This window comes from Cheilinus undulatus, linkage group 9 (genome assembly GCF_018320785.1).
Source record: "Cheilinus undulatus linkage group 9, ASM1832078v1, whole genome shotgun sequence".
Lineage (NCBI taxonomy): Eukaryota > Metazoa > Chordata > Actinopteri > Labriformes > Labridae > Cheilinus > Cheilinus undulatus.
The window spans coordinates 22,996,652-23,014,637 of record NC_054873.1 but is presented as its reverse complement, the minus strand read 5'-3'; the positions used below and the strand labels follow the sequence as shown (position 1 = coordinate 23,014,637).

Genomic DNA, 17,986 nt, shown 5'->3' with positions numbered 1-17,986 from the left:
CGCGCACGTTGCAGAATATTCTGGGTAGTTGTTGAAGCCTGAAGCTAGCATGAGGGGAGGAGGCTTCATTCATTGTCTGCTCTGTTTAGTACTTTATTAACCAAAGCTTTGTCAAACGGTAAAATGCCTCTAACGCCACTGGTTTACTGGGCTCAACGCCATGAAGAAATTTATCTGCGGGTGGAGCTGACAGACGCTCAGGTGAGATAACATAAGTGTGTCTTGATATCATTACCTGCCCGGGCCGCTACTTTTCATCAGGAAATATATAAATAACTGACCAAGACAGACCCTTTTTTCATAACGCTTAGGGTTAATATTAAACAATGCAAATAAGAGCGCAGGCTCTGGTAACCGAAACGCTCCTGGTAGTTGTACACTTTGCATAGTGGGCGATAAATCGAGAGATTTCTGATATGGTGTAACACACTGCGTCTTGTTTGAGCCCACTGAATAAACAACGAGTAGGCCTGCCCTGCCTTAAAAAGTGTGCTTCATGTGAGTCAAAAGGGGTAATAACTTGCTGCAGATAGGGTTGGTTGTAACAATATTAGCCCGCACAGGTCAGGTGCAAGAAAGGTGTTACTACACATAGTAATTCACTTTGATCCACAACTTTAAATCACAGGAAGGGCTTTGTGCTGCAAAAGTTTGATAATATAATGTAAAAAAAAACAAGGGGTCTAAATATGGCATTATAGCCATATAGTTTGGTTTTATGTCGCTGTTTGATGCTATAATGTGTATTAGACAGTGAGCAGTAACATGAACACAACTGATTAGGAAGGAGATGGTGTGAATAACTCATTTCCTCTTGCCTCTTAAAATAGGGAAATGATTAGCGGCTTATCCAAATTCACCACTTATGATGGATTATAGTTACTTTTGTAAGCCTTGGCCTTTTGGAATTTCTTAAAACTCCCCCCTTTAGATATTTTATTTGTGGCTGTATTGTCAGTTCAGTCATACACTGGTCAGTAATATGATGTTGAAGACTCACCCTGTAAGAGGAAGTAAACTAATCATTTGCATCTGTCTCTTTTTACAGAATATAGATGTATGTGTAAATGAAAAGGTGCTTCAGTTCAGAGGTGATGAGCGTCTTATAATCATTTGACTATTTATTTGTTTATAAAGGTCAACGTTCATGATAATGTTTGTGGTATCTCTTGTGTTTAGCCCAAGGCCATGGTGCAAAAGGACAAAATGAATACGAGTTCAGCTTGGAGTTTCTTTCATCAGTAAAACCAGAGGTATTTATCTTTTTTAAAAACAATCTTGGATCATCTCAGTAGCCCCTCTCTTTTTCATGCATTGCTGTTAATTAATTGAACCAGGTGAGCCACAAGTCCACTCAGAGGCAGGTGAATATTACAGTGAGAAAAGAGCAGCGAGGCTGGTGGGAAAGACTGATAGAGCAGGAGCGCAAACCAGTCTTCCTGGCACCTGATTTTGACCGCTGGCTGGACGAATCAGATGCTGAGAACGAGATCCGTGAAAGGGTGAGATTTTTCACCCTGTGCATTTTTACCTATAGCAGTATGAATATTATTCAATGGTGTCAGGTTTCAAAATGTATTTGAACAGCAAAAACTGCAAAACAAAATTCATTTTTGTGTTTCTTCTTTAAAAGGAGGAGAAAAGGAAGAGGCTGAAGGCTTCAAAACATACAGATGAAGGTAAGGCCAAATCTACCCAAAAGCAAGCGTACATCTCAAGAGTTTGGGTGGGATTTTGTAGGGGTTTCTTGTTTGGAAACATATTTGATACATCTTTGTTCAAGAAGGCTGTTTGCATCTATTGCCTCAATATTTTTTCTCTAAAATGTTTCAGGATTTGTCAGCCTTAAAACAGGATTCTTGTTCGTATACAACCTTGTCCAGTTCCTCGGTTTTTCTTGGATTTTTGTCAACATGACTGTGCGGCTGTTTATTTTTGGCAAAGGTGAGGATGTACACCACTGAAGCTTAAGTTTCTCCTTATTCATCCATTTGTATTTCTGTTCATCCTAACACTACCTCCATTTCAGATTCCCTTTATGACACATTCCACACCATATCGGATGTAATGTTCTTCTGCCAGAGCCTGGCAGCAGTAGAGGTCTTAAATGCAGCTTTTGGAGTGGTCCGGACCGGTGTTATTCCAACTCTGATACAGGTATTTGCAAGGGTGGGGTCTGTCACAGCTACTGCTCAGCACCATTAAAATACACATCTAACAGAAGGCAATACATTTCATTTCATCGTTATCTGTGTTTTTTTCCTTTAAAAGGTGGTTGGAAGGAACTTTATCCTCTTTATCATTTTTGGTAGTTTGGAGGAAATGCATAACAAGCCAGTGGTGTTCTTCGTTTTCTATCTGTGGAGTACCATTGAGATTTTTAGGTAAGTGTATATCTATTTAGTCAGTCCTCATGGTTAACAGTCATGTAGTGAAGATGTATTATGCCTTTGAAGGCATCATGCTGTTTTAGGACATTGTGATGAATAGGTCATCTTTTTTAATATTGTATAGAAAAAAAATCAAATAGAACATTAATATTTTTGAAAAAAGTTGCTGTTTGTATGGCATATAAGGCCCCTAATATTTGCATGAAAAGCATTGTTAATCACATCCTTGTGTCAGTTTGTCAGCCTGACTTAAAAAAAGTTTACCATGCTGGGGTTTCAGTTGGTGTTACATGAATCAGCGAAACAGCTGCCATTTATGTGACACTCCGTAATGCTGGACTCAGAAGATTCTGCCTTGTGTCAACTGAACCTGCAGTAATTTCTGCACTGTTTACGCCATGCCTACAATTTCAGGTATCCCTTCTATATGCTAGGCTGTTGCAATACGGAGTGGAAAACCCTCACATGGCTGCGATACACAGTCTGGATCCCACTCTACCCATTAGGTGTTTTAGCTGAAGGTGAGCTTATTTACTTCTCCTAAAATTATTACTTACTCTCAACTTACATTGCTTAACTTAATCTCAATCTTATGCAGCTGTTGCTGTAATACAATCCATCTCCATCTTTGATGAGACCAAACTCTTCAGCATGCCTTTACCAGAAGCCATCAGTACATCGATAAGCTTCTCGTTCTTCCTACGAGTCTATCTTGTTCTCATGTTTCTGGGTATGTTTCCAGTTGAAAGGCTTGTTTTAAATGTTGATTTTCTAATGTTAATGTTGCTCCAATATTAACCTTTAATTATCCCCTCCCCCATCCTCTCTTAGGGCTTTTTATCAACTTCCGTCATCTTTACAAGCAAAGGAAGAGGCGTTTCCGTTCAAAGAAGAGCAAATCAAACTGATTTAGCTCCAATGACACTTAAACACCTTTGCTGCCTGCTTGTTCCTGGAGAAATCTTCGAAATGATTTTGTTAAATCAGTTCTAGTTTTTTTTTCATTTTCTCTTAATAAAAAATAGTTTATGGATAAAGATCCAATGTGATGCAATATTTCATCGTGACATTTATGATTTGTTACAGTTTAGTTGAGTGAGGACCTGTAGAAAGCCGTAGAACTCCATGTCCTGTATAATACTTTTTACTTTTGTTGTACTTTTTGCTGTATGGATTGGAACATGCAAACTATTCTGGTGTCAATTAATAACCACTGACTTGAGTATGAATTAAGAACATGTCAACATTTTGAACACCCACTGTTCTTGCTACCATTCCAGTTTCAGAACTGGTCTGAAAACCTCAGGGAAAGTTTAACAGGTGACTGCTATAATACAGAGCATAATGTGTAACCCATGCTCTAAAAACCTCTGTAGCGTTAGATATTTTTTATCTCCTTCATTTTCTGTATACTGACATTTGTTACAAGCATTTTGAATACCAGCAGTAACAAACATTTTCTTAGGCAGACATGTGAAACTGAATAAAAATGACATTTTAATCTGGTCATTTGTGAAAAGAACCTACAAAGAAACGTATAAAATCTGTACACATTAACATTTTTACAAACCTATGAAGACGTTTTTCAGCTGTGTCAAAAGGAGAGTAAATGATGATATTTTGGTTCAACATACAGGTCCTTGAAGCAGCAGCTTTCACGAGTTCATGGACCACCATTTACCACAAACAGGGGCCATTTCCACATTGGTCCACACAGGCTGAGGCTGTCATATTTTATTTACTTCATTTCCACCAATTGCTCAGCTTGAGAAGTCGGTGTGCATGGGAACAATGTTGTGATCGAATGCTGCATACTGGGAGTCACCTGTGCTGGCTAATTTTAGCTGCTGTGCAGCATGTGTGAGCTGGAAAGCAGCATCTGGATGGGCAGAGTCTGGCAGTAGGGTGCACTCTCGCTCCAGCAGATCAGCCACTCCTTTCAGGAGCTCCCAGAAACCGAAAGCCAGGGCAGCTTTCCGAAGACGATTCAGCTCCTAACAAGACAAGAAATAAACAAGCTATTACAATACAGACACACAAAACTCAGAGCAGATTTAGCTAAACCTACCTTATAGAAGGTCTGAGTTTTATCCGGCAGTTTCCTTGCATTTCTCAGGATCTTCTGCACATCAGTCTGCAGAATGTCAGCATTCGTACCGTGAGTTGAAGACAAGAACCGACCCATTAACTTAGTTGATACTTGATTTGGTCACAGTTTTAACAACTGAGTTAAAATAGTACACCTTCTTAAAAGTGAACATTAGCTAAGGGTTATTGTCCATCAATACAGGTAAGCATGCAAGAATATGTACATATAAATAACCTTTACTATTAACATAATAGTATAAAATAAGAATTAAAATGTCATAGCATCTAACAAAGTTACTGTTACTTATTTTTGATAGCTGGTTACTCAATCCACTCCAGCCCAATGCTCAACTTAAATCTGTGATTCCCTGTCTTATATCTAAAAGTCACTACTGCAGCTCATCATAGGAAAAAAAAAAACCTCAGCTCTTTCTAAGGCATTATGGCACATGCACTATTAAAAGTTTGAAGATGCCTTATAAAAATGAGCCCAACTGGCTGTTGTTTCTTTAAAGACTTAAACAGCTGTGCTTTCCCAATGGAGTGTCTGTGTACCTGTAGTCCACTGGCTTTAATCCACACAGTGACGTTCTGTGCATAGCTTCGTTTGACCTGGGGCTGCACAGGGAAGGGGCTTTTACTGTCATCCTCTCCGTAAGGATTTTCAGCAGCCTCTGTAATATGAGATATTAGAGTGAGTTGGCTATCTCACATTCAAAGCAGTCTTATCTTTGTAATAAACTGTAAATTATTAACTTCTAGATTATGTATACACTCAGTAAGGCCTTTGCTCTCGGTTATAAACAATCATTTACCTATCCACTAGTAAGTGTGTGAGAAGTTACAGTTAAATACAAGTTTTTACAATATCCCAAAGAAGTCTTTCTTTAAAAATTATGAAAATTTAAAAAAAAATATGAAAAAGGAAATAGCAAATATGTCATCCACAGTATGTTTAATGTAACCTGTAGATGTTTGGTACATATGAGACATGAAGAAATCTTGTCTGCAGACTGTACGTCATGAAGGAGAGAGGGGTTACCTGATATTGGTCCTAAATGTGAGATCTTGCCTAGCCAAGGTAGAGGATCAGGACCAGGCTCAAACAGGGACATCATCAGGTTTGACTTCTTCTTGCTGTCTGCTTGGGAGTAGAGCATGCCAAACCATTCTGGCCTGAGAAAAAAATGACATCAAACTTAGGCCATTGTTGATTTAAGACTCAATGTGTTACAAAGTTTCCTTGTGCATGTGGCTAAATATGTAAACACACTTTATGGGATTAGCATAAATGTAAATATGTTAAATGTAAGTTGCATTGGTGCATCTCACCCCAGCTGGACCAGTGCTATCATGCCCTCAACTTTAAGACTGCCATGTAAGAGTACACAAAAATTTGGACTTTTTCCTGCCATTTGACTGGCAGAGGGTTCCTCCTCAAGCTCATCAGTGGCTCCAGTGCCAACGTCATCAACCTCTGAAATCAAGTACAAAGAAAACTAATTAACACCATTATTGGATATAACTGTTTACATTTTAGTTCCTTTTCAAATTTAATTTTTCGTGCTGTTCTTCAACAAAGGCACTGTTGGCCTCACAAATAAGAGCACTGTTAGCTTGAAATAGTGAGCATTTCTATTATGTGGGGACAGTGGAGGTAAAAATGAGTTCAAAATTACCAACACATGGATGAAATCTGGATCGTTCTGTTATAGTAGTTGCAAGCATAAAATGTGGCCTAAACATGCTGGATGGCTGATTTTTCTGCTCATGTTCAATTTGACAATTTCTTTTTTCAAAACTAACCTTTGTTCACAGCAATAGGCAGAACCAGGTGTCTGGATATAACAGGGGGGCTGGAAATGTCAGCAATTTCAATGAAGCCCACAATTTCCAAATCTGCATTCAATATCACAGAATGAAGATATAATTTTAAAACAAGGAATAATTCAAACTTGATCATTTCAAATTGATAAAAAAAAAAAACCTAAAACCATTACCTGTATTAACTGTTCGCGGCATGGGCTCCACCTCTTCATCCATCACGACAGGCTCAGGTCGAGGGAAAACCTGAACGTCTGAGGACAAGTTCCCACAGTGGAGAACTGCATGAAAAGGTGAGTATGCATGATCAATCAGCCTCCTGAAAATAAACAAAAAAATAAATTAACCCAACATAAGCGTAGGAACCATAAAAAACACATTTTTAGCATAGGTGAGAATCATACCCAAACATGGCCTGTACACTCTTCATGCAAAGTGGCCCTTCCATAGTGAAGATCTGCCCATCCCCTCCGCTGAGATGAAGTAGCTCCTCTAAGTTATCCATAGCATCAGTCATCTGCAGCTGCAAATAAACAAGATAGAGTATTGCACTTTCAGAATTTTTACAAGTTTACATTAAGAATCTTATTTGAAAGACTTTCTAATATCAAAAATATTTTATGAGTTTTAATCCTTGCAATGCAATATATTCAGACTTAGAAGAACCCAAGCCACTTCAAATTTTAATCATTGCAGTCTGCTTTTGGCGTTGCGGATCATTTCCCAAGGTCTATACACTGTTTTCAGATAAAGATGCAAAAACAGAGAAATTTATTGCAGAGCAGCCAACAAAAAAGGGGGATTTAGTACCTCTTCCGCATTGGCTATGCACATGATGAAAAGTTTGGTAGGGAAAGGAAAAGGGAGTGGGAATTTCTTGTCATCCCCACGCTGCTTCAGTGTTTGAAGAGAGTGACGCAAGGAACCCTTCCCAATACCAAGAGATCCATCAGTGACCAGCACCACCTACAGGACAAAGGAAAGAGATACACAAACATAACCCTATGTAACAATACACCGGTACATAGAGCTACAACTATTATGGAATAATGATTTGACCCATGCAAGCTTCATTTAATTAACAATAAAATAATAAAAAAATATATAATACATATATAATAATAAACTGTTTAAATACAGAACCAAAATACCTGACAGGGACAGGCACTGCCCCACTCCTGCTGAACCACGTTGCTAACTCCCTGGAGAGCTGATTCAATGCAAGTCTTGTCATAGTCTTCTAGGTTGCTCAGAGCCTCCTATGTGAAAAATACATGAGAATGTTGTTTTCCCCATCTCTCATAAAACCAACTTTTCTCTGAGATCAAACTCAAGAAGTGATTAAATGTTTAAGTAGATTACAGAGCTCTATCATTAAGGTTGTCAAAATGCTCAATACTTTGATACTTTTCCAAAATCACATTTTGAAATTATACTTTCTCCATTATTTTCATGATCATTAGTATCAGAAATTAGCTTAACTCTTAAAATGTTTCCATTTTATCAAACAGGTGCAGAGGAGAATAATGGATTAATCAAAAGTTATGTTTAGTTACAAAGGTTTCCTGAGCCTAAATTCTCTCATGCAACCACAACCATGGGGAAGACTGCTGACTTGACAAATGTCCAGAGGACAATCGTTGACACCCTCCACAAGGAGGTAAGCCCCAGAAGGTCACTGCTGAAAGGGCAAGCTGTTCTCAGAGGCTGTATCAAAGCATATTCTTGGAAAGTTGACTGGAAAAGGTGCACAAGCAACAGGGATGAGCTCAGCCTCCAGAGGACTGTCAAACAGAGCAGATTCAAGAACTAAGGAGAGCTTCACAAGGAGTGGACTGAGGCTGAAGTCAGTGGATCAAGATCCACAACACACTGACAGGTCAAGGAAAATGGGCTACAAAGTGCTGTGTTGCTGATGTCAAGCCAATCCTGAATCGCAGACAACGTTATAAGCTTCTCACCTGGGCTAAGGAGAGATGAACTGAACTGTTGCTCAGCGGCCCAAAGGCCTATTTTCAAATGAAAGGAAATTTTGAATTTCATTTGGAAAGCAAGGTCCCAGAATCTGGAGGGAGATCAGAGAGGCAGAGAATCCAAAGTGCTTCAAGTCCAGTATTGTCAGTTTCCATAGTCAGGGATGGTTTGGGGGTGCCGTGTCATCCACTGTGCTTTATGAAGTCCAGAGTCAATACTGTTAGCCCATTACCAGGAGATTTTAGAGCACTTCGTGCTCCCATCTGCTGAGGTTATGGAGATACTGATTTCTTTTTCCAGCAGGATTTGGCACCTTCTCACAGGGAAGCAAAAACTACCAGAAACAGATTTTCTGATCATGGTAATACTGTACTTGATTAGCCTGCCAACTGGCCTGACCTGAACCCCATAGAGAATCTCTGGAGTATTGTCAAGAGGAAGATGAGAAGCACCAGACTCAACAATACAGACCAGGAGAGCAGACTGGGCTTGATTACACCCCAGCAGTGACACAGACTGATTGGCTCCATGCCACGCCACACAAATGTAGTAAATCATGCAAAAGAAGCCACAGTCAAGTACTGAATGCATAAATGAACAAAAATTTGCAGAGGGTCAAGTTTTCTGTATTTTAATCCACCTTTGAATTGGTGTTTTGTTATTAACACATTATTTAAAAGTAACCACTGCAAAATGGACTTTTCAGCAATATTCTTAAATTTTGTGATAATGGACTTACCCTCCTTGTGGAGGGTGTCAGTGACTGTCTTCTCAACATCTGTCAAGTCTGCAGTCTTCCCCATGATTGTGTTGCCTACTGAGGCTAAGGAAACCTTTGCAGGTGTTTTGAGTTAATTAGCTGATTAGGGTGTGACACCATGAGTTTCCAATATTGAACTTTTTCACAATATTCTAATTTTCTGAGACACTGAATTTTGGGTATTCATTATCTGTAAGCCATAATCATCAACATTGCCAGAAATAAATATTTCACTCTATGTGTAATGAGTCTATATAATATAGGGGTTTCACTTTCTGAAATAAGTGACAAAAATATTTAACTTATTCATGATATTCTAATTTTTTTATATGTACTTGTAACTGTTGCGATGGGGTCAAACAAGTTAACTATGTCGTCTGATTCTAATTAGAATCGTATCTTATTCTTAGATTCTGATATTTCTAAAGCATGAGTGTACACTGTACCTGTAATGCATTGTAGTCTCTGGTGAAAGGCACCAAGAGCTCCCAGAGAGAAGAAAAGGCCATCAGTGATGTGAACTCCAGGCGATAGTTTGAGGCCATGTGTTCAAACAACATGTTTAATCCGTGGACAGCCAGGTTCTTTCTCTGAAACTCTTCACTGCCATCCACTGACACCGGTCGTGTCATGGACAGAGACACGTCCATTAAGACCACAGTAGGCATGGCTAACTGCTGATAGAGACTCCCTCAAATTATTCTCCAGTGTGCTCTCACTAAATGAAGATGATATCTGTAAGCACAAAAGATCAAAACCGAGAGTTAGCTTATCCATAATGTCTGTCTCTGACCGTGATAGAAAATGCAAATAAGATAGGTTATCAATTATTTGGCTAGAGATGAAGGCAAATACAGTTACCATTCTCAACTGATAATGATTATTAATACTGTTAAAGATAAAAAAAAAATGCAGAAAAAGACAGCGTAGCACAGTGCTATTAGCCAATGTCTACCAATTGTTCGGCTCACTGATACCACTATTTTACAACGCAGCAACACAAAATGACGGAAAATACCTCCTGAATGCTGACATGAACTGAAAACTATTCATTAATTCATACAATGGGTGGTTATGACTTAAAACAATTACTAAATTACACCTACATTTGAAGGTATCACTTGCTATCCACTGTTTTTGCGGTAATGCGCACCACTATTTCCTTTCCGGTTGACAACAGTGTGTTTGAAAAATAAAGGTTCCTAGTTAATATTTACGTACTTAAGTGCTAAAAACCAACTGAAGAAACCTGTTATTTACATTTTATTTCATACAGTTATAAGCATTATATATCTAATAATTTATTTTGGTAATTTAGTCATTTATTTATCCTATTTTGAGGGTTTGGATCAATTTGTGACACAAAAGACTCGCCGCGGAGTCAAGCGGACTGAACAGAATGTGATTGGAAACGCTTCAGTATGTCAGGGAGGTAAAAATCACTGCCTGAAATTTTTAATTGTCATTTCTGACATATATTTTGGGTTAAGTCATTATCTTTAGTGCCAAGCAGCCAACAGCTGCGTAAATCAGGGTATAGGAGGTTGTATTATGGTCATTAGAAGGGCGTTCCCACCCCTGGCGTCAAAAAACCAAACTAGCTTAGTTTTATCCCTGGAGCTAGCCACACAACATATGGTTATGACTCTGTAACGAAATTGGTGACAAGAGCTTTGCATTTCAAGGTAATATTGTTTCTCATTGTTTTCTTTAGTTTGGCAGTTATGTAATCCTCTTAGATAACTCCAAGTTTGATGAGAGCACTTACTGGCTCGCTGCTATGATTGAATATTATTGAATGCTTAAAACTGTCAGTTTTGCCAATCATTTGCTGCTTGGTTTTCACCAGGACTGGAAAGTAACTAATTGCATTTACTCAAATTATTGTAGTTGAGTAGTTTTTGGGGGTACTTGTATTTTTTGAGTACATTTTGAAATCGGTTCTTTTACTTCTACTTAGCCTAAGTAATTTTTAACTACAGTAACTGCATTTTTACTTGATTACAATCCTCTTGTACTTTTCCCTCTTGAGTACACAATAGCATATAGCAAGATAGTGATTCCACATTTCATCCCATAAACGCTGTTGTATATAAAGTTATGGCTTAACCTAACGACCTGAACCTTAATCAGATGTTGTTATTGCCAGTAAGGAAAAATAATATTTTACTTTATGGCTCCTCAGTAGCTAAGCTGAATGATTTGGGGGAAAACATTTTTTCCAATATCACAACTGTGATTTGGTATGCTTTTATTTTGGAAGTTCCTTATCTTGTGTAATTGTCAGAAAACACACGCATTAATCATTCTACCTTATAACCAACACAATATTAGATAGACTAAACAAAAGCTGTTCTTTCTGGTAGGCCAGGCCTTTATGTCTGAATGAAATTAGATGACGCATGAATCTGTATGAATCTTTACTTCTCTACTTCAGTCACATTAGTAAATTGTCTGACAACCTTATAAGCAGTTATTCTGACAAGCTCTGTAAAATAAGTGAGGTGTAAACATCAATATGAAAGTCAGTGACAAATAGGGCTGAACGATTTTGAAAAAACATCTAATTGCAATTATTTAGAGTCAGTTGTATTGAAGGGAATGCTCAATTTTATGTCATTCTCATTTTTGATAAGAAAAATGTTTGCAAAATTATGGTAGTGTTTTTTCTGCAAACTACACTAAAAATATATTCTTAGGTGCTTGCATGATCTAGAGCATAACATTTGAGCTGCAAAAAATGTATTAAACTGGTATTGTGACACACATTTCAGTTTAGAGAAATATTGCACCTTCTGCAGTTTAGAAAATTGTAATTTAACATAGTTTCGATAAACTGCCCAGCCTCAGAAGTTACTCAGTACTCAATACTTAAAGTCCATTTTTAATAAAATACCTTTTACTTTTACTTGAGTCAATTTTAACCAGAGTAGCTTGTACTTGAGTACAATAGTCATGTACTTTTTCCACCTCTGGTTGTCACATTGTCTATCTTTACTTTAGGCTAAGGGCCAATACAAGAAGCACCTCTGAAGCTGTGAGAAAGTTTCCCTCCATTGTCTGCAGGTGAAGAAAGCTGAAACTGCTCTTTAGCATTGCCCCTTTATGCAGCTTTGCCTTCTTGTAACTGGAAACACATCATCTTGGGAGCAAAATGAACTGTGCAAGAAAAAGGCGACTGCAGCTGTGTAAAGTCTTGTTTGTCCTCTCTGTGATACTTCTATCTACCTTCTGCCAGCCCATCACTGATGAAAGACTGTATGAAACTCTTCCCTCACCACGTTTTGGAGAGGATTCAACAGAGAGGGTTGGGGAGATTCCAAGACAGACTGAGCAGGAGGAACCTTTCACAGCAACACATGGATTGGATTTCATAGGTCAAGCAACAGCACAAATAAATCATCTGGATACCTCAGATAATAAAACATCCATCCTTACTGAGTCTCCACCATTGCCAGAACTGACTGTAGACCCTGAGCCTGTAACAGACATCCCTCCTGCTTCCCCTAGAGCATTCCTTGCGGATTTGTTTTCTATTGAAGACCGCAGAAGAGGCTGGGTGATCCTCCACATTCTTGGGATGTCATACATGTTCGTTTCCCTTTTAATTGTGTGTGATGAGTTTTTTGTTCCTTCTCTGGAAGTAATCACAGACAAGTTAGCCATCTCAGCTGATGTCACTGGGGCCATTTTCATGGCTGCAGGCATTTCTGCTCCTAAGTTTTTTGCCACTGTACTAGGACTCTTCCTCACCCATAGGCACGCGAGTGCCAGTGTGATCATCGGCCCTTCTGTTTTCAACGTTGTCTTTGTGATTGGCTTGTGTGCTTTATTTTCACGAAAGGTGCTTCATCTGAACTGGTGGCCACTTTTCAGAGATGTTTTCTTCTACGTACTTTGTCTCTCCTCATTCATCAAGTTCTGTTTGGATAATGCCATTGAGTGGTGGGAGAACATTTTCATGGTGATCAACTATATTCTTTATGCAATTTTCATGAAATATAACAGCAAAATAGAGAGAGCTTTCAAGAGCCGATGTTGTCACAAGGGCAGTGTGGAGAATATTTATGCTGAAGAACAGGAAAATGTAAGTACTCCAGTAACATATCTTCTTATCTTTTATTTAAATTGATTGTATACATTTTCCCATCAGTACACAACTCAGACTGATCATGAAAAGGTATTCACCCCCTTGGATGTTTTACTGTCATGGTTTAGGTTTATTGATTTTGTAAATCAACCATGGTTTATATAATTTGGCTTTTGACATGTGAATACAAAAACCCTCTTTAATGTCAAAGTGAACACAGATTTCTACAAAGCAATGTGCTTTTTTTGGCCATCAGATTTGATTTTTGTCTAATGACCAATGTTTTGCAGACAACAAACACTGTACATTACCACAAACACACCATCCCCACTGTGAAGCACATTGGTCGCAGCATCATGCTGTGAAGATGCTTCTTGGCAGCCCGCCCCAGAAGGCCTGTAAAGGTAGAGGGTAAAAGGAATGCAGCAAAATACAGGAAAATCCTGGAGTGCAATCTTTGAAGTCTGCGAAAAAGCTACACAGAAATAGTTTAAAGACAACAAGGTGAATGTTTGGGAGTGGCCGAGTCAAAACGAGACCTCAGTCCAATAGAGAATTTTTGGCTGGACTTGAAAAGGGCTGTTCATGTCCAATCCCCAAGCAGCCTGACAGAGCTTGAGCAGTTTTTTAACACTAGTGGCAGAAAGCCAATAAGAAATGCTCATGAAACAAAAATTAAATAAACATCACATCTTGTATCTTAACCTACTGTTAATAGCTTAGCTTGGTCATTTTTAAAACTTGTTACCACAACAGCCAATTTACTGGTCAAGTCAACTTTACTGAATTAGCATTTTCATATGACATGCAACTTCAAGACAACAGCGTAACATGAAATAAATCTTCAAAGGTCATATGCTCATAACCAAAAGGCTGATAAGATTACAACTTCAGTAAAATGAATTTATCTTTTAAAACATGAACTAATTCCTGCATCTTTTTTTCAGGTGTGTGTGCTTACAGAAAAGGATGGCCCACAAGACTTGAAAAATGCTATCAATCCTGACTCAAGTGATGAAGAGGACATTAAGATGGACAGCATGCTTAAAAGACCTGTTGATAATTTTGAGGATGTAAATGGAAAGACAGAAAAAGAAGAAGAGAAAGGGGATAAGCCTCTGTCTCTGAAGTGGCCTGATACACAATGTAAACAAGCCAGATATCTCCTCCTGCTGCCCGTAATCCTCTCTCTGTGGCTCACACTTCCAGATGTCCGCAACCAGGTAAAGACCATGACACACCAGTGGAGTCTGGCATTCATCAGCACAGAATTTTACCTTTTCATTATCCACTTTGTCAAACAGAAATCCAGAAAATTCTTTGTGCTCACCTTCCTGGTGTCTATTCTTTGGATTGCTGTCTTCTCTTACTTCATGGTGTGGTGGACCCATCAGGTAGATTAAGCTCACATTTTAAGGTGGAATTTGATATTTATTAATTGTCTTGTTGTCAGTCAGTGTTTAGAAAAGAGAATGCCAACTGAAACAGTTCTATTTTGGTTGTGTTTCCTTTTTTATTCTATTGATTAAAATTCTTGGTAGCACTTTTTTTTAGTGGGCATTAATTATCTATTGATAATATGATAGAATGTGTAGTTTTCTATTAATCTCTCAAGGATAAGACAATAATTACCCAGTAACAATCTGGCATTTTACCAAGTAATAACTTAGTAATACTAAGGCAGTCATTATCTAGTAAAATATATTATTTATCAAGTAATTCCTCATAATTTTGTGTCAATCCTCTGGTAATTAGGTGGTATTTTACTTTAACCCTTACCCCTAACCCTTGGGATGTTGTGGCCCACTTGGTGGTTTCAGAACACATTTTACATCATGCCTCCACATAATGCATGTTAATGCAGGGATTTATAGATTTTTTTCTTTAAACCACAGGGTCACCGACTGTGGGAGAGATTGATTATACCCTTGACAACTCCTAACCCTGGTAATATTGTGGCAATTCAATTCTCTGGTACTTATCTGGTATTTTACCGAGTAGTTTCTTAAAAATAAGATAAATTGCTTGATATTTCCCAGGCAATTCCTTTATTTTGTCCCTCTAGATTAAAGTCCTTCCTAAATAATTTTCAAGTAATTTTCATGGTAAGCCTTATGGTTAGAGGATCAGGGTTGGGGGGTTAGGGTTAGGGTAAAATTCCACCTAATTACAAGATAATTGCCATAATGTTACAAGGAATTACTTGCTTATTATTGTATTATTACTAGGTAAATATTTCCTTAATATTACCATATTTTTGAGCTATTACTTGGTAAAATGCCAACTTATTACAAGGTAATTATCCTTATTCTTGCTAAATTACGAGATAATCACACTTAATACTATAAAATTTCTAGGTAATTAGGGCCCACCAAAATAAATGTTACAAAAAATTCATATAGAAAAAGTTATTTGATATTAAATAGCCAATTAAGATTGATTCATTCATACATTAAGTTTTGCAATACATGAGAGTAATTGATAAGCTTCTATCTCCTCTTAACATTGGTCTGTTCTTTAGGTGGTTGAGACCTTTGCCATTGGCATATTTGATCCCATTTTGATTGGTGTTGCTGCGGAGTCATCCATACTCATCTCTACCGCGATCGTGACCCGTAAAGGCCTGGGAGACATGGCAGTGTCCAGCTCCATGGGTCGTAACATCTTTTTCATTACGTTGGGGTGAGTTTTAACAGCTCTTTGTGTCATAATTATAATAAAAATATGATTAACATACAGTTTATTTCTCTCTCCTTTTTATGTCAAAGACTGCCACTTCCATGGCTCCTGTTTTCATCCGTCCACGGTTTCGCTCCGCTGCCTGTGGACACAAGTGGGCTCGTTTGTGCCATGATGCTGCTCTTTCTTGCGCTCTTCTTTTTCATCATCTCCATTGCATCCTTTAAGTGGAAGATGAGTAAAGTGCTAGGTTTCACCTTGTTACTGGTCTATTTGATCTTTGTGGTGCTTTGCTTAGTCTTGCATTATGGATACATCAGATGTCCTCTATAATATATGATCAGCATTGCATCACTATCATCCACTGGGATGGCTAGACATGGCCCAGATGTTCAAAGTATCTCAGGGTTGTGGGAAAACAATCTATAGATCCTTGAGAATAGATTTGTGGGCTATTTTCCATCCATTAACCTTATTGTCTTTTTTAACTTGTTTGGCATTGCAAGCTAACAAGAACTGAATTAGATGAGTGTAAGCTTCAATGAAAGATCTGGGTAGTTTAATCATTTTTTAATTCTTTTCACATAAATCCTTTTATAATGTTGTCTCTATAAAAAAAATCAATCTGAAATATTCTGATGCAGAGAAAGGAGTATTTTATAAAGGCTTAATATCCATCCAGTAATTTGTAAAACCTCAATTCATAAAGTGTTTTTTTATTGGATTCAAATATGAAATAACCATCTAGTTATCTTAAAAGGAAAAACATTTTCTCAGTTTCAACATTGACATGTCTCTATGTTGTATTTTCCTTTAGATATGGGGTTTCGATTTTCTAAACATCACATTGTGTTTTGTTAACTTTAGTACAATATCTATATTTTTAAGTAACTGGTGTTGTCTTTGTTGTTTTTGCCAAAAAGACATTTCCTCTTTACAAAGTAGATTGTACACCCAACTGTAAGATGAAATAAATGTGAATAGATGTCATATTCAAGTGATCTAATATAGAAGTATTTCATAAATTTTTGTACTGTTACTTTTTTACTGAAAGTGAAAAAATGTATAGTAGAAATTAGCATTTTAATAAACAGAGCACTAATTCATATGCTGGTATCCTCATTTCATGTACACCTAGTTTCTGATCTAAATTGTGACCTTAACAAGTTTTGCATTTTTTTAATGTTCAGTTGAAGAAAAACATTAATGTTAATATTTGTCCTGGCCAAGTGGTCTTAGCGTTAAGTCATACAAAGTGCCTGGCAAATTTGAATTTCAGAAAAATTTGTTAGGGGACTAGTGAGAATATTATCTGTTTTTGCAGTACTTTTGCATTCCCTCACAACTGCTGATGTGTGCCTTGGCAGTTGTTTTAGTTCCTTTGCCACACAGATGAGGAAGAAATTATCAGCCCCCCTTTATAAATGTCTTTTTTAAGCATTTCCAAAGTGCTGTCAAAACAGAACAAGGAATTTTTGATACAGCTTTCCAAACATCCTAGTTTAATTTTGGATAATTTCATCATTTTACTTTGCACACAGAAACAAAGTTATTAGCCCTCCTGATGCTAATAGTCAGTTGTGTCTCCTTTTTGCTTGATAACAGCCTGCAGTCATTTGTTGTAGTTTTAGACTTGTCTCCTGAGGAATCCCAGCTCATTCACCTTTGGCCAGTCTCTTAAGCTCCTCTAGATCTGATGGCCTTCTGGCATGGACCTTGGTCTTTAATTCACCCCACATATTTTCAATGAAATTCAAGCAAGGGCTTTCAGTGAATAATGTTCACTTTCGTCTTCTAGAGGTAAACCTTCACCAGGAGCGACGTATGTTTTGGGTTGTTGTCCTGTGGAAGACAAAGCGACGACCCAGACCCAGTTTTGCTGCTGACTGTTTGAGGTTTTCTTTCAGAATCTTTACATATCCTTCTCTCTTCATGATTCCTTCCACTTCTACCAGATTCCCAGTTCCAGGCACACTGAAGCATCCTCACGGCATTATACTCCACCGCTATGTTTCACTGTGGGGTTCTTTGTGTCTTCTTTCTCCACACATAGGCCAAAGAGCTATAGTTTGGTCTCATCTGGCTAAAGGACCTGCTTCCAGTACGCATAATCGCACAAAACCTGCCGATCACATATGGAGGTAACAAATGGAGAAGATCCACAGAGACCCATAGTATGAA

At 37.9% G+C, this 17,986-nt stretch overlaps 3 protein-coding genes across 6 annotated transcripts; 2 read left to right on the top strand and 1 right to left on the bottom strand.

Annotated features, from left to right (window-relative positions):
* The first annotated feature begins 26 nt into the window (after positions 1-26).
* hacd3 (3-hydroxyacyl-CoA dehydratase 3) lies at positions 27-3,897 on the top strand. Its single transcript, XM_041796477.1, has 11 exons — positions 27-201; positions 1,049-1,091; positions 1,180-1,253; positions 1,338-1,502; positions 1,634-1,679; positions 1,834-1,944; positions 2,030-2,157; positions 2,272-2,384; positions 2,805-2,911; positions 2,989-3,120; positions 3,222-3,897. Exons 1-11 carry the CDS (start codon positions 124-126, stop codon positions 3,296-3,298), a joined length of 1,074 nt encoding a protein of 357 aa, XP_041652411.1. The 5' UTR covers positions 27-123; the 3' UTR covers positions 3,299-3,897.
* ints14 (integrator complex subunit 14) lies at positions 3,865-10,206 on the bottom strand. 2 transcript variants are annotated; one of them, XM_041796476.1, is made up of 12 exons: positions 10,143-10,206; positions 9,483-9,771; positions 7,454-7,561; positions 7,113-7,268; positions 6,707-6,825; positions 6,479-6,621; positions 6,285-6,377; positions 5,811-5,955; positions 5,521-5,654; positions 5,034-5,152; positions 4,459-4,524; positions 3,865-4,384 (listed from the first exon to the last, which is right to left on the bottom strand). In XM_041796476.1, the coding sequence occupies exons 2-12, from the start codon at positions 9,702-9,704 to the stop codon at positions 4,151-4,153; spliced, it is 1,539 nt and encodes a 512-aa protein (XP_041652410.1). In that variant the 5' UTR covers positions 9,705-9,771; positions 10,143-10,206; the 3' UTR covers positions 3,865-4,150. The 2 variants fall into 2 exon arrangements, with proteins under 2 accessions (XP_041652410.1, XP_041652409.1); XM_041796475.1 differs by lacking the exon at positions 10,143-10,206 and adding an exon at positions 9,898-9,915.
* A 193-nt stretch (positions 10,207-10,399) lies between these two features.
* LOC121515712 (sodium/potassium/calcium exchanger 1-like) lies at positions 10,400-16,892 on the top strand. Of its 3 annotated transcripts, none has more exons than XM_041796632.1 (6): positions 10,400-10,468; positions 12,040-13,123; positions 14,074-14,349; positions 14,431-14,520; positions 15,648-15,808; positions 15,895-16,892. In XM_041796632.1, the coding sequence occupies exons 2-6, from the start codon at positions 12,191-12,193 to the stop codon at positions 16,136-16,138; spliced, it is 1,704 nt and encodes a 567-aa protein (XP_041652566.1). In that variant the 5' UTR covers positions 10,400-10,468; positions 12,040-12,190; the 3' UTR covers positions 16,139-16,892. The 3 variants fall into 3 exon arrangements, with proteins under 3 accessions (XP_041652566.1, XP_041652564.1, XP_041652567.1); XM_041796630.1 differs by having other exon boundaries at positions 10,418-10,721; XM_041796633.1 differs by lacking the exon at positions 12,040-13,123 and having other exon boundaries at positions 10,418-10,721.
* Positions 16,893-17,986: the final 1,094 nt, after the last annotated feature.

What these genes read in the sequence shown, in the direction of transcription:
- hacd3 (XM_041796477.1), top strand. Translation starts at nt 124, where the DNA reads ATGCCTCTAACGCCACTGGTTTACTGGGCTCAACGCCATGAAGAAATT. An exon ending in AGTACCATTGAGATTTTTAG is followed by an intron (nt 2,385 to 2,804) that starts GTAAGTGTATAT and finishes CTACAATTTCAG; the next exon opens with GTATCCCTTCTATATGCTAG. An exon ending in ATTAGGTGTTTTAGCTGAAG is followed by an intron (nt 2,912 to 2,988) that starts GTGAGCTTATTT and finishes AATCTTATGCAG; the next exon opens with CTGTTGCTGTAATACAATCC.
- ints14 (XM_041796476.1), bottom strand. Translation starts at nt 9,704, where the DNA reads ATGCCTACTGTGGTCTTAATGGACGTGTCTCTGTCCATGACACGACCG. An exon ending in GAGACTACAATGCATTACAG is followed by an intron (nt 7,562 to 9,482) that starts GTACAGTGTACA and finishes TTTTTCACATAG; the next exon opens with GAGGCTCTGAGCAACCTAGA. An exon ending in GCATAGCCAATGCGGAAGAG is followed by an intron (nt 6,826 to 7,112) that starts GTACTAAATCCC and finishes GTTTATTTGCAG; the next exon opens with CTGCAGATGACTGATGCTAT.
- LOC121515712 (XM_041796632.1), top strand. Translation starts at nt 12,191, where the DNA reads ATGAACTGTGCAAGAAAAAGGCGACTGCAGCTGTGTAAAGTCTTGTTT. An exon ending in ATGCTGAAGAACAGGAAAAT is followed by an intron (nt 13,124 to 14,073) that starts GTAAGTACTCCA and finishes TCTTTTTTTCAG; the next exon opens with GTGTGTGTGCTTACAGAAAA. An exon ending in TGGTGTGGTGGACCCATCAG is followed by an intron (nt 14,521 to 15,647) that starts GTAGATTAAGCT and finishes TCTGTTCTTTAG; the next exon opens with GTGGTTGAGACCTTTGCCAT.